Genomic DNA, 16,170 nt, shown 5'->3' with positions numbered 1-16,170 from the left:
TAAGTATGTTTTTTGTACCTTTCTGGGCATCTGAAAGTGTTAATTAATTGGCAATAGATGCCTCACTGAGCCATGGGATTTTATCAAAAATATCTTAATTTGTGTTCTGAAGATGAACGAAAATCTTACAGGTGTAGAATGACATTAGGGTCAACAACACGGGAGTAATCTAATGATGATAAAATATGCATTTTGGATTTAATTATCCCTGTAAAACACATTCCTGGGTTGCAGTGACAAACCTTAGTTCACAAAGGGCTGATAAATTTACCTTCAGATGTCTGTGCAATTAAACTAGCTGTTTTTTATTGCAGTTGCTGCTATTTTATACCGACAACACTGATTTCGAACCACTGATTCGAAACAAAAGATTCGTAAACATGGTAAAATTACTGTAACACAACCTGCTTCTTGAGGTTGTGTTACAGTAATTTTACCATGTTTACTGTTTATTGTATTAGTAGGAATGATCCTAAGCTGCACAACACACACACACATACACACACAGTACAACCTCTGGGCCATCTAGATGAAAGGTCCCGTAGACTCTGGCCATGTTTTTGACAATGTCCTGGTGTGCGTTCTGCAGTCGGAGCAGCTGGCTATGCTGATGACTCTGCTGATCCTCCTGGAACTCCAGGTCTCCAGAGAACATCTTGCCATCCACACGCACCAAAAGCAGCTCACTGATCTGCTCACAGAGCTTAGAGGTGGCCAGGTCAGCTGCCTTATACTCGTCCACCATTAACTGCACCTGTGGGAAAGAAGAGAGATTAAAAACACAGAAAGCGAAAAACAAAGTGATAGCACAAATGTTAATCCCAAAACACACAGTACAGAAAATTGTAAGATTTGATCTTCTAGTAAATTGTAAGATTTGAACCTGAAATTCTGTGTTCTTGGCTTGTTTACATTAACGATTGATCTAATGCATTTTTTAGACAAAAAATTACAGGCTACTCACATCTTTGTTCTTGTTATTTCTATAACCTTTTCCTGAAATTTTTGCACCATTATTTAAAATGAGCTACCACTTTACCACATGCAGGTCTATTACTGATTCTGTGGATGCCTACCTTATTGAAAAAGGCAGACTCCAGTAGACACCATCATGCAATTGTGAAACACTACTTTAGCATTCTCAGGGACCCTTCTATTTAGAAAAACCTATGGGAGTAAATGTTTTTTTTTCCTATACTGGGGAGCAACACACAGGTAGTTTTGACTAACTGCTCTGAGAGGAGTTAAAGCACAAAGCAATCATCAAAAGCACAGGTGCTCCTCCATTAGGCTGTCCCAACTAATGACCAAATGAAGAGAGTGTTGTTGCAAAAAAAAAAAAAAAAAAAGAATAGAGAATTTGATTGGTGTTTGCCAATGCGAAACTCACCACCACAATGCTAGAGCATTACTTTGTGACTGCTAAGGTATTCGAAATGTTATTAGTAAAATAAAACTAAACGAAAAAACAAAACAAACAAAAACAGCAAAAACAAACAAAAAAGAAAAAATGAAATGAAACAAAAAACAAAAACATCAACAACAGACAAAAACAAACAGACAAAAAGCAAAACAAAAATAAGAAATGAAAAACAAAAAGCAAAAAAAGAAAAGAAAAGCTGACAGAACGTGTGGGAGAAGGATGGAAAATACATTCAAACAGAGCAGCAGGGGTTTTCCAGCAGGATTTTCTAGCTCATGTTTCCTTCTCTCTCTCTTCCACACAAAAAGCATCTGATTTCAACCCATCCCTGTGCTTAAAATCAAAGGAGGCAGGTCTTATCCACAAAGCATCAAGCTTTTCTCATCCAACAGCTCCCTATTCAATCTGCGGAGGACAGAGGTGCTGAGACGTTTCTGAGAGTTTGTGCAGAGGTTCTCTGAAGCATCTTACATGCCGCATAATCTCACTCTTCCTCCCAGCTCTGGATTCAGCTTCTCATGACTTTTTCATGGGATGAAACATGTCACATGAAATAAGCCTCAAAGGGGAAGATTACTTTACGTGCACAAGTGTGTAGAATGTATACTTACATTTCTAAGTGTGTGGGTGTGTGTAAGCTCAGATGTGTCGTGTTCTCCACACTTCTCCATTACCAGTGAAGCTCTTGCCAGCTCTGTTTGGGCTCGAAGGATGTCTGACATTGACTCTGATGTGAACCTGATCTCCACCCCCCCCCCAGTTAGAGAGACCTGGGCACAGTGGCGGCACTGAATCGAGGCTGGATGCCTTTTATTGCAAACGCTGGAGCTGTTTATACTGAGATGCCTGTGCGGCCTTTATTAAAGTAGATGGGGCATTCATGTTTCTGCTTGCATGCCTTTGTGTGTGTGTGTGTGTGCGCGCACATCTTTACCACATGGCTAAAGGGCACTGCCAGTGCTTTAATATCATATTGCCTTGTACAATGTAGGAGTGATGGACAGCCAGCAGAGGAAGTGAATAGATTTCACAATTGCACTCCACTGAGTCGCACTTCCATTCTCAGAAAAGCCTGCTGCCTTACTCTTGCATTACAAAAGCAATATCGGACAGCAAAATTGACACAGCTGTACAGAACAAAACAAGAGCAAAACCTTGTAGCCAGGGTCCAAAATGAACTTTTTTTTTGTTGCCACACCTGCCACACTTTGCCACATTTTTTTTTTAAGTAATGAATAGTTTTTTTCAGCATTAAATTGATTAAATTGACATAGACAGTTACAAAAAAAAAAAAAAGATACATTTAAAATAAACGCTGTACTTTCAAACTTTCTATTCATCATGAATCCATGTATCATGGTTTTCACAAAAATATGATATAGCACAACTGATTTAACCACTAATAACAATAATAATGAATGTTATTTGAGCAGCAAGTCAGCATATTAGAATGATTTCTGAAGGATCATGTGACACTGAAGACTGGAGTAATGATGCTGAAAATTCAGTTTTGCCATCACAGGAATAAATTGCATTTGAAAATATATTCAAATAGAAATTTAAATAGTTTTAAATCGTAATAATATTTTATAGTATTCCTGTTTTTACTGTATTATTATCGAATAAATGCAGCATTGGCGAGAGCTTATAAGGGCCTTCTTTCAAAAACATAAAAGAAAAAAAAACCTTGCCAACCCCAAACGTTTGATTGGTAGTTTATATATTTTATACTTTTGACAATGGGATTTATTTAGTTGGAATTATTTTGCTGTTTTTCATATTTTCGTTTGGGCATCTTCCTAATAAAGTACCAGTGAATTGTTATATTTACTCGTCAAAGCCAGCCTTTCATCTCATAGTCCAAACCCTAGACCAAATTCCCATCCGGGAGCCATCTAGTGAGAGGAGGGGTGCCGTGTAAAAATCCTTTAAACATTTTTAAATGGCTAAAAATGTGTATAAAGCATTTAAAACATACCACCAATCTCTGATGTATTTAATAACAACAAAGGGCACACACAAATGGGTAGTAAAAATGCAAATCATAAGAAAGTTTGGTCTGAATTCCAGAGCAGGATTGCGCATAAGTTTCATTCCTGCGCTCACATCCAAAGTGTGCACATAAAGCCACCTCTCATACAGTTTGCAAGTGCCAAACGCGCTTAAGCGGTCAAATACACAGAAAAATAATGTCACAATATCTGTTTTGCTGAGTATTCACATAAGCACAAACACCCCTAAGTAAAAGTACAGTAAACTGTTCAAAAAGAAAATGCATATGTATACAGAATATTTGTGTCAGGTCTTAAAGTGAAAGCAGCTTGACAGAAGTTGTTAATGTTAATCTAACAACAAAAGACAAAGAGAAAATCACTTGCTGCTCTTGACTGATTAACTTTTGTAACTCTAATTGATTAATCTGTATTTACTTCTTACAATGAAGACTATCCAGTGATATTTTACATTTGATTACTTTATTCAGTTTCTGTAGTATTTCTTAACTGAATAGCCCTACTACTCTTAGACCTACCTGAAAAACTTTGAGCAGTTTATTTCAATTGTATCTTTATTCTGTTGCATTTATCTGTTCTCACTATTGCTGACTATTTACTTGTCTTAAAAAAAAAAAAATCGAAGTCAAACTAAAAAGTCAGTAATATCAAACTATCTTGTGCTATTGCAACAAAATTACCCAATTGCAAAAACACAAATACACTGAATCAGCAAACATTTAGGTGAGATAGTTGTAATGGTAACTGAGCAATGTTCATACAGTATATGAATAAAAGCCTACATTAAAATATGTCATCATATAAAATGATCTTTTCAGAAGAAATTAATGATTACCTAGGCTTTCAATTAAAAATATCTACAGTAGATACTCAACCAAAATGCCTATTACCACCAAGTGTTGCCGCCGTGAGGATGCGGCATTAAATACAACTCAGTCACATGTGACACTCATTTGTGAAATAACCACCAGGTGGTGCAAGGAAAGTTTTGCAAACTGTAAAAACAAAAAATTGCTGCCTTAAAGGGCACCTATTATGCCCCTTTTTACAAGATGTAATATTGGTCTTGGGTGTCCCCAGAATGTATTTGTGAAGTTTCAGCACAAAATACCCCACAGTTAATTTATTATAACCATTTGAAAATGTCATTTTTGGGGCCTGTTTTAAAAAGAGCTGTTTTGGTGTGTACCACCTTAAATATAAATGAACTGCATATCCCCGCCCTGCCTTTGGATGAGGGCGTAACTTGCATACCTATGGCAATAAACAGTCGGTAGAAGCAGAATGGCTGAGAGTGAGAGACCCGCTGTTTTGTATGGCATTCAGCCGTACATGTTTGAACCGGAATCAGACCCAGATGATGAAGAGACTCCGGCAGAAGAAACACAATTGAGAATGGAGCAGGACGTCTCTGAATGGTTATTTGATACATTTATGTACTTATAGAGTTTTAATCGCGTCCCATTTTCAATTATGGATGTGCAACACACACACACACACACACTGTGATAATGTTCGCGCAATTTTTTGAAAGTACAAACACAAATACTGTGATAACGTTTGCTAAGTACGTTAGATACACACTATACAAACAAGGTTTAAATTATATACACAGACATTCTACGATGACGACAACAACTTTAGACGCATTTGTTATTGAATTGGCTGACATCGACTGAAATGACTATTTGCTCAAAAAACATTAAATACAACTTACTTCTTCTGGAGGTGACGTTGTATCGCGAACAGTAGGCAACGATCCACACTTGAGGATTAACTTTGAAGCAAGACCTGCTTTGAATTGACCCTCGTTCTCAAAACAGTCAGTCAAAAAATTATTCGCGCAAACATAAACGTATTTTGGAATTTTGAGTGGCGCCTTTCCTTCATAAATAAAATCCATCCACTGCGTTTTCAGTGGCTCTGATGTCGGAAGTGAGTGAAAACTACTATGTTCATTATTACATCCCACAACAGAACACTTATGTTTCTTAGGAGACATTACCGGCTGTCGTTGAAACAATGGAGGATGGTAGATCACCGACGGCGGGGTCTATGCCAAAACCAGATTGTCAATCAAACCACGTGGGTGGGGCTTAGCGCAATTCTACGTCACAGTGAGAGCAATCTTAGAACAGGGCGTTCTGAGACAGTGCTTATGAATTATTGAGATTGTAAAAAAACCACTGGGTGGATTTTTCTCATTCTAGGGTGGTTTTGCTCACACACTGCCAACACACATTTATGGTCAAACACCATGTAAAAGTGAATTTTGCATAATAGGTGCCCTTTAACTTTTTAATTATAATCAGCTTGACTATTTAAGTCAGTTCAACTTAAATTACATTAAATGGACTTAAAAATAAGTTGAATATTATATTCCATAACTTATATTAAAAAGTTGACAGTATATGACAGTATTTACATCAGTTCTTCCCCATGATATCGAAAATGCCATTGAATATTGATATTAAATCAATAGTGTATGGTGCCACAAATTATTAAAAATTTTCAAAGGGTACCTTGACTGAAAAACTTTAACTGTTAGTCTAAGTCCAAACATGCAGGAGAGAAAACTCTTTTAAAGTCTACAACTCAATATTAAACATAGTCTTGTCAACTCTCAGTGTTAAAGTTGTAAACATCCGTCACTCACTGTAGAAGCTTGCTTTATAAGTTAGCTTCTATTTGGCCTTCCTGGTCTTATTTAATATATATATATAAAAAAAACGTCCAGTTACCTGGCCACTAATTCTAGTGCAACATTTGCTGTCTGCTGTCTGTCTTATCCCCTGCCTCATCAGAGCCCTTTGGTATTCCCAAAAATTTGTGTGTCATTAATAACTGAAATAAAACCTGTGGGAGATGGGTCTTCGTGTTTTCGGATCAAAGTGGACCCATGAAGGGTTCTATACAAGGGTTCTTCACAAGATTTTCACACTACTATCTACCTGGCCACAGTTTTCTGTTGTGTGTGTGTGTGTGTGTGTGTGTGTGTGTGTGTGTGTGTGTGTGTGTGTGTGTGTGTGTGTGTGTGTGTGTGTGTGTGTGTGTGTGTGTGTGTGTGTGTGTGTGTGTGTGTGTGTGTGTGTCAGAAATGACTGACCTTGTTGGCATGCACTCTGCAGTCATTGATAAAGACGCTGGCTGTTCCTTTTGTGGACCAGTGCAGTTTTGACAGGCCTGGTTGTATTTTCTTATCCAAGAACCGAATTCTCTCAGAAAAGAGACCCAGTTCATCTGCATTCAGAGCCTTAATGATTCTGATTTAGAGTGAACACAAACATGGAAGTTTAAGTTCACTGCTGTTCTCCATTTTCATTTAAGGTCTCATAGCCATTGACAAATTTCTTTTACAGCATTTTTCAAAAACAAGCAAGGCCATTTTAAAAGCATAACAGAACAAGAGGGTGGTAAAAATGGATTAACAAGTCTTAGTGGATGTGCTTTGCCATTTGGGGCAAGTGGCCTGTTTAGCTTGTGCTGGGTTTAAGTGTTTGTTTCCAGCTGGCATGTGTAGAATGCATTTAATGTGGTAACAATGCTGACAGAGATGACTCACTCTGTCCCTCTGAGAGTTACAATGAGTCCTCCAGTCTGAAGAGCATGTTTATGTGTGTGTGTATGCACTGAGAGGCTTATGTGAGTGAGGAGGAGGTTATTATTCACTACAGAATGAGAGACATAAGTGTGAATTGTTTTGTTCAGTGGAATTGTGTATGTGTGTGTGTGTGTGTGTGTGTGTGTGTGTGTGTGTGTGTGTGTGTGTGTGTGTGTGTGTGTGTGTGTGTGTGTGTGTGTGTGTGTGTGTGTGTGTGTGTGTGTGTGTGTGTGTGTGTGTGTGTGTGTGTGTGTGTGTGCGCATTTAATTCAAGTGCTTTTCTCCAGATTGGATGTGCTAAAGTCTTGAATGGAAATGTGTATATTGAGGCAGATGGAATGTAAATACTCAGTTTGTGCTGAAACGTAAGTGTGTGTAGGCTGAAGAGGTGAAGAGTAATATCAAAGTGTATTACAGATGAGAAGTTACCTGACAAGTGCAAGTGTTTAAATATGTATGAAACCAGCAAGTATGCATCTGTGTGTGAAAGTGCACTTGTTTTTCTATACTAATGAGAAGTAAATTACAGATAATTTCCTCACAAATATATTACACCCAACTTGTTAGGTCTGTTCTCAATATAAAAAAGGTTTATAAATAGACCAAATTTAAATTAAAATGTATGTCACAAAGTGTTTGCAAGTGATAAAGTCAGGATGTGGCAAGGTCCAAAAAATATCGATATAAATGTAACATTCTTGTAAAAACTATAATTTGAATTATAATGCATTATATATTTTCATAAATAATTGTTACCAAAGTTAAAATGCATTATAATTCCTTGTTACATCTGAAATTGGTTGTTTGTCATGTGTTTTATTGTATTATACTTTCTAAAGGCATAACAAAAGTATAACAATGTATTATAACCATTATTACAAATTATAAGATGCATTACAAGGCATAATTAATGCATTAAAAATACTTTTATAATGCATTCCATATAAAAGCTTTAAGTAAAGGGTTACCGTGTTATTTTCTAGCAATAAGCGCTACATATATTGCATCTGAATAGATCATTTAAAAAATAATAAAATAAAATAAAAAGCACTTTGGATTTGTAAAAAGTGCCAAAAAATATGATTATGATGATTATATAAGAATGTTTTAAGAACAACAGACATCTATGGATTGTCCTCACAAGTTTGTATGCAAGTATGTGGGTCTGTGTCAGCCATACTGACCTGTTATAGTCTCTAACAACGAGGAGGACATTCTCTCTCAGATTGTGCAGTTCCTCTCTGCGCTGATACACCTCTGTGGCATAGTGAGGGATCTCAAAAAGCAGTCGGTCCCAGTAATGAATCTCATTAAACATCTTCAATAGGTTCCTTAACACACAAAGACAGTAATACATTATGAGTCTGTTTGTTTGTATTCACACTACAGTACAATATTCAGCATGCATAAAACATCTTTAGTAATGTGCATTATGACTACAGATCATGAAAGATTTAAGATTAGCACAACTTTATTATTTTAAATTGTTTGAATGGGTTGCTTAAAGACGATAATAAACAGCATTCATAACATATTCAACTTGAAGTCTAAGGCCTTGTCCACACTAATACATTTTTGTTTGAAAACACATCTTTTTCTCTCCTATTTTGGCCTTCTGTCCACACTGAGACGGCGTTTTCGAGTTGTAGTGTGGACTGTGAAAAAGGAGGTATTTGAAAACTATGACACATTTAGTCATGTGATGCACATTGTACCAATAATATCTATGGTTATACCGACATTGTTGAGCCTGCTATTTCAGAGTGTTGCTAAAAATAAATATTGCTTTGTAGAATCTTTATTACATTCTTGCAAAAATGTCATAATGTTTACTCGCAGTTGCTGTCCTGTGGCAAAACATAATGGCAATTTTGTTTTAGACCATATGATTTTGCGTGCGACCTAGGTGCAACTATGAGCAACTATAAAAACTTTATTATTTCTGCTCTCTTGGTATCATTTCATGAGCTTTTATTCTGTTTACGCATATGCAGTAAGGTGATTTAAAGGGTCAGTTCACCCAAAAATGAAATTTCTGTAATTAAGTACTCACCCTCATGTAGTCCCAAACTTGTAAGACCTTCATTCATCTTTGGAACACAAATTAAGATATTTTTGATGAAATCCTAGGGTCTCTGAACCACACAAAGGCAGCAACGTCATTCACCTTTTGAGGTCCAGTAAGGCATTAAAGACATTGTTAAAATATATTTTTTATATACATTTTGGGTGTATTTGTGTTCCTAAGATGAACAAAGCTCTTACATGTTTGGGACGACATGAGGGTGAGTAATTAATGACAGAAATTTCATTTTTGGATGAACTAACCCTTTAAGCATTTTCAGATGTTTCAGTATGGATGAGCAGCATTTGGAAAACAAATGAAAATGCTAGTGTGGACAATTACAAAATGTATCTGGATTAATGTAGACATAGCCTAACAGAATATTCTGTGAAGCATAGGATATAATCCATTGGGATCAATTGGACTAACATTATTTTTCCCTCATCACTGAAGTGTATGTGCTAGTGTGATATTTCTATACTGTTCTGTCCATTAAGGACAAAAAAAAAGGGCAATAAAAAAAAAATGCTTTTCTGATAAAAAATACATATATGAAAAACAAAAATGTATACAGTGTGCACTGAATTATATGCCATTCAACCAAGGACATTATCATCCCAGGTCAGTAACATAGGCATGCCTAATTATACTGACAATTACAGTGAGCTCAGAGGTACTGAAGGGCCTGTATATGTGTGTGTTTGTGTAATCACATACTTGTTAAAGTTGATGTCCAACAGGCCTGCTTTCCCTTTACAGCGGATCATGAGCGGCTGGTCGAGACTACGCAGACACTCTCTGTTCAGACTCTGACTCCAGCCTGTGAAGATCCTCCTCACCTTCTCATCCAGACTCTGACACGTCTTAGCATAAGTCACATGAACTTCCTGTCCACTGCTGATGTGAGGCAAGAAATGAGCGCGCCTGAGAACCTAGACAACACATGTATACAAGCAGATGGGAAGAGCTCAGAGAGAACGCAGAGCCTTCTGTGAGCACACATCTCATCACTTACAAACAAACAACGTCTTGAGATCTTACTGACTCAAACAAGCAAGGTCACAAACAATCAAAACAACCGTTAGAGCACAAGTAAGCTAAACAAACGAAGGATAAACATAAAAACAAACGAAGGCTAAACATCGCTCATGTTAGGAATATCTCATAAGGTATGCAGTAAATATGTAAACATATTTTATGATGCCCAATCAGACCTTCATTAAGCTTTGGTTTCAGCCTTCCTTTTGTTTCTCCATGGGTCTTTTCAGGATTAGTTGTGGGGAAATGCAATGTAATCATATCTGTGTCCAATTAAAGCTTATGCCTGCTCTTAAAGGGATAGTTCACCCAAAAATGAAAATTATCCCATGATTTACTCACTCTCAAGTCATCCTAGGTGTATATGACTACACAATCAGAGATATATTTAAAAATATGGATATTTTTCTTACAAAAACGCATCCCTCCATTTCCAAAGGGCTTTATGAACCCTCTGGAGCCGTATGGATTACTTTGGCCATGGATGGATGCATTTTTTTGTTTGTTTGTTTGTTTTAAAATATGGCCCCCATTCACAACCATTATAAACCTTGGAGGACTAAGGACATTTTAAAATATATCTCCGATTGTGTAAGAAGATAGTCATATACACCTAGGATGGCTTGAGGGTGAGTAAATCATTTTTTATTTTTGGATGAATTAGCCCTTTAATTGCCTTCTTAAAGAAAGTGAAAAATTTATTTAAACACAATGGAGAGCTGATATACTCTGTAAGCAAACTGAAGAAAAAGAGAGAGATGAAAAATGAAAGAAAGAAAAAACAGAAATAGAGAAGAAGGGAGTGTGAAATGGAAAGTGACAAAAAGAATGAGGGAGAGTGAGTATTTGGTGGCACAGCTGGCTTTAATAGCATTAGGGCCTATGTGGCTGGATCCTGGCCGGGCTCCAGGGCCTCTGCTGGGGCCCCTTGCTGGCCTCTGACACAAGGCTCTGAGCTCAACACACTCGTCAACACAGAAAAGAGCTCGTCAATGGAGTTAAGCTGTCCTGTGACACCTCCCAGATTCAGCCAGATGGAGGTTTTGGTTTAGAATCTGATTCATTTGTCCTTAAAACCCAATAGAGTTTATCTACAAAGGGTGAGGAAAAAGGGGATGGCCTGGTGCATGCTGGGATTGGACTGATTAGTCACCTTGTGGTCTCCTAACACACTTCTAGTTGAAGCATCATTAGGGAAACTTTGATACTTTTATTTGACTGTGAGAGCTTTTGGTGCGGACTCAAGTCAGTTTGATTTCAGTATGTTTGATATCTTGAGAAAGGAAATTCTATTGTCTTTTTTTTTTTGTATTTAGTATTTTTGAGGAAGCACAAAATAATTAATCCTAACCATTGTACATTATATCATATAACCTATTACACTGATCCCACAAAACCATAAAGGCACGGTAGGTGATTTGCTTCAAACACATTTTTTGTTATGCTGGTTGAAAATCTCTTCACATCCCGATAGCAATCACTAAGTTAAGTGGTCTAAATGTATGTATATGTATTTATTAGGGGTGGGCAATTTTTCATTTTGATCATCGATAGGTTTTACTTTATGCCAATAAACTGAAGCCCGTTCTATGACACATCCGATGATATTAATCAGATAGCTCAGATACATAACAAAAAGAACATAAAAACAAAAGCCAAAGAAAAATGAAAGCACAACAAATTCACGTTCTATTAGGCTACATTAGTGTCACTATTGTACATTTTTTTATTTATTCTAATATTTCAGCAATATTTTGGATTCAATTTTTTTTGTAAAATGTTATTTTACAGTATGAAAATCACTGATGATTATTGCTAAATTAATTATGAATATAATTTAAAGGATATTTTCAGCACAAGATAAAAGCTTGCATTGAACTGTATTTATCTATCTTGTCAAAGTGAAGCCAGACATTCTCTCTCACGTCTTTTGACGCATGCTGTGGCAAGCAGAGCCAAATAAAAAAATCCATCATCATTTACATGATCGGTCGTCACTGTCACGGTTGAGTACTCGAGTACTGGATCGCTGTTGCACATCCCTAGTATTTACATCGTCTGTGAAAGGCATAGGACCATACAATGTTCGTCCAATCACATCACTTGGTCTGAGGAATACTACAGGATGTCCTACCTGCCTGTCAACATGTTTTTACATACCCTCGCACACCCTGTTCACGCAGACATCATACGTCATCAGCGCGTTTCATGCTATGCACAGTTAAGACAGACACCAGTCACGGGCAACCAAAATAGCAGCCACGTTTTACAGTTCCTCCTGAACCAAAACAACAAGCTTATGCTGCGTTCACGTCATAACTACCGTAATTTGGAAGAGAGAATTGAGAATTGACGTTATATTCTGAGTGGTTCGTGACTACAATTTATCCTTTTCAATGGCAACACTATCAACAGGGAAATTAATTTGCTGCAGAAATGTGGTACAGGTCAGTGCTCTTTAAGTTGTTTACGTTCATTATTGTAATATTATGTGCTTTGAGACACGAAGTAGTTTAACATCGTCTCTCGTGATGCTTTTGTTTGCTCCTTGCTATACGTTTTTGGAAGAGGCGTGGCTTTGGAGACGCTCGGAAGGGAGAGTGGGATCTTGCTAGCCTCTCCGAAAATGACCTACCCTACCTTTAAGTGTTTGGTTTATTTTAGGTAAAATACAAACAAAATAAATGAGGGAGTCATTTTAGATGGATGAGGCTTATTTGGGAGTTGTTTTGACCTGTTCATTAAAAAGAATCAGCTTATAAGACTCATTCATTAGTGAATTAGTCTAATCGGTAACTGATGTAAATAAAAGAATTTACGCTGAAGTACTAAAATTACTAATCAAAATAAAACTGAAATTAAAAAAATCAAGTTGCATGGAAATACAAAAAAAAAAAAAAAAACAAGTATAAAAGTAAAAAGTAATTTAAATGACAAAAACATAAAAATTACTAAAACTTTAAAATTAAAATTAAAAATATAAAAATATAATGTAATATAATGTAAATCCGTAAGTTCCATATTGGGTTTTTTAAAAACCCAAGTTCAGAATTTAAAAAAAAAAGTTTATGATTCCCAACCTGATCCTATAGTTCAGTGGTCTCAAACTGCCGGCCCGCGGGCCATTCACGGCCCGCCCTCCCCCTCCACCCGGCCCGCAATTGAACTAAAAAATAAAACATAACCCGGCCCGCTAAAATTATTATTAGTATTATTCTCTAGTTGCTACCTGTCTGATATGCAAAGAAAAAGTCGCCGTTCTAAGGATCATTCACATATCACGTCACATAAGCAGCCGCGCCGCATTCTCCTTCTTTCCAATGCGCTTTCGCTCCAGTGGCGTCTGTCGTTGCTATGCAACCATGAGCTCTCAACCGCGTTGCTTCTATTACGAGCGCACTTGCCTAAATTACAGTAAAAGCACTTGACTTTAAGTCACACGCGTCGATTTAAACCACCGAAACACATCAGTTGCAACCATTAAACGTTACCGATGCTCAAACGGCATCTTGGACAAACGTGTCTCAGCTGTGTGAGCGCAAGCGCTGCAAGGTGTCTGTCAGGAAACCGAAGAGTGTACAGATGTATTCAGGGATTGTATTTGTTCAGTACAGTGTTGTTCAGTGCAAGATTTTAATGTTATTTAAGCTAACATAAAGTATGGGAAAATACTTCCACTAAATGTTAAAAACTAATAATGTATGTAACAATGAGAGATTTTTATTTTTTGGCAAAATAAAGTTGAAATATATAGCTAAAGTTTTTTGTTATTTCTGACCACTCCACGCCACAAGTGTTGCTGGTTTTGTTCCTAAATTACAATTTTTTTTTATTCCATGCACCTTGTTGGATGTGAGAAGTTGCACCAGACTATTGCAATTAATAGTATTATATTAGTATTATATTAGTAAATTAGTAGCATTATATTAGTAATAATATTATATAATTATATTACACTCTGTAACAATGAGAGAGACACTGCTGTTTACATTTAGTATGGTAAATAAAATATTTATAGTATAGGTATACAAATATTTTAGTAGGCCTAATGAATTTTGAAGTAAATGAGAAATAATGCAAAGGAAAGTACATTTTCTGAAATGTTGCGCTTTCTTGCGCTTGAATGCTAATATGGCCCTCCTATGAGGTGTCAATCACAGAAACGGCCCCCCCGCCAATATGGCTTTTTTGAATGTTTGAACCACATCGTCTCTTTCTAACTAACACACACACAGAATCTCACCTCCATAGGTCTTTCTATCCGTGAGCGGAGTGCTCGGGTCATGTGGACCTGTCCTGCGTGTTGAGGCATATGAGCAGGAGTGAGAGATGATGCCCAAATCACCAAAGTGACATCATTCAACCCAGCACTGAGCAGAGCATATACATCCACAGTCTTTCTGTCAATGGTCCGCTTGATTGCCTGAGAGAGATATAAAAGAGAAACACTCAGGAAATATGGTAAACAGTAGTAAAATTACTGTAATACACAGCCACCTGTAATTTGCTTATTGCACTGCTATGATCATTGTTAACTAGATGCCTGTTTCTCTTATGCAATAGAATATTTTGTTACAACTTTATAACATCTTTTTATTTTATGATTTACTTTTACTTTACCTTCAGTGGCACCTTTTTGTTTTAGACTTTTTTTATTATTTGTTCTAATGCTCTAAGGCAATAATGAAAGTGAAAAGCTGAATGACAGAATGAAACGGATAAGGAGAAGAAAAAAGATTGAAGGCGAAGACAAAAGTCAGGAGAGATGAAGGTGATTAATGAGGTAAACATCTTAAAGACATTAAGTAAAAAGACAGGTGACACAAGTGAGAGAGCAGAAGGCTTATATATGTATGTAAGGTCTTGCTACTGAACTTTTCAGTAAATGAGAGTGAAAAGGAAGTGACATCCAAAGTATGTGTGTGGTCTGTTCTGCTGGAGTCATTTGTATTCACTGTATTTGCTGAGAAAAGTTGCGCTCTGACAGTGCGCAAGGTTTTAAAGGATGTAATAAAGTGTGTGTGAATTGAAGGCTAAATGTGTGTGAGAAAGACCTCTCTTCCAGACAGGTGCTGAAACACGTCAAGCAGCTGTACTCCTTCCTCCACACTGTTCACCGTCTCGAAGGTCGAAGTGATCAAATTCTGCATCATCACCTCCAGATCTTTCACTTTAGCACAGAAGCTATAACACACACACACACACACACACACACACACACACACACACACACACACACACACACACACACACACACACACACACACACACACACACACACACACACACACACACACACACACACACACACACACACACACACAGATAAACAAGAGACAAAACAACAAAGAAATAGGCAGAACTGTACAGCATGTTCCAAACACAAATCAGTGCCCTCTATTCAAAGGCAGAGTCCAGCGCACACACACTTTCGGCCATAAATGGAGGCTGGTATTGATTTGGGTGCTCTCAATATGCTGAGACACTATGAAACACCTGCCCCAGACACAAGCACAGCTGTTTGTCTTGGCAACAACATCCTAACCCTATGACCCGCCTCGGCCCCAATCCATCATGGCCATCAGATGCACACACTTGCTCACGAACTGCTCCCTTTCCCAAGGTCCGACAGTGCCTGGGGCGGGGTGATGGGGGGATAATGGTCTCTAGAGGTTGATGGGCAGACCAGGTTCCGTCACACACGGTCATGATGGTATTCAGATAAGCAGCCAAACTGCCTGCTGCCACAAACAGTTGTGAATGACAATAGGGGCACGCTGGGCTCATTCGCAGCAGGCAAAGTGATCCTCTCCCTGCTGCATACATACATTTAGGCAGAATATTCATGAAAAATATCTATATGATCCAAATATGCAGGTCGTTATATGCATATTTATGGAGATATGCTAATACAGGATGTATGGAAATCCCCAACAGGCCAGCAGGCCAATAAGCAGCAGAGAATGACAAACATTCATAAATATACATGAGAACCAGACGGACTGACTGCCTCAAAGACAGCTTGACAGAA

At 37.4% G+C, this 16,170-nt stretch overlaps 1 protein-coding gene across 1 annotated transcript in view; it reads right to left on the bottom strand.

The window, feature by feature from the left end:
* The window catches only part of dnah2 (dynein, axonemal, heavy chain 2), a 189,757-nt gene that overhangs the window by 133,773 nt on the left and 39,814 nt on the right, over window positions 1-16,170 (bottom strand). Inside the window, exons 12-17 of the mRNA XM_067400458.1 lie at window positions 15,194-15,323; window positions 14,383-14,562; window positions 9,819-10,033; window positions 8,221-8,367; window positions 6,542-6,698; window positions 515-754 (exon numbers count right to left, since the gene is read on the bottom strand). Of these exons, the coding sequence (XP_067256559.1) occupies window positions 515-754; window positions 6,542-6,698; window positions 8,221-8,367; window positions 9,819-10,033; window positions 14,383-14,562; window positions 15,194-15,323 (1,069 nt within the window). The remainder of the gene's footprint in view (window positions 1-514; window positions 755-6,541; window positions 6,699-8,220; window positions 8,368-9,818; window positions 10,034-14,382; window positions 14,563-15,193; window positions 15,324-16,170) is intronic.

Source organism: Chanodichthys erythropterus, chromosome 11 (genome assembly GCF_024489055.1).
Source record: "Chanodichthys erythropterus isolate Z2021 chromosome 11, ASM2448905v1, whole genome shotgun sequence".
NCBI lineage: Eukaryota > Metazoa > Chordata > Actinopteri > Cypriniformes > Xenocyprididae > Chanodichthys > Chanodichthys erythropterus.
This window is presented reverse-complemented; position numbering and strand designations above follow the sequence as displayed.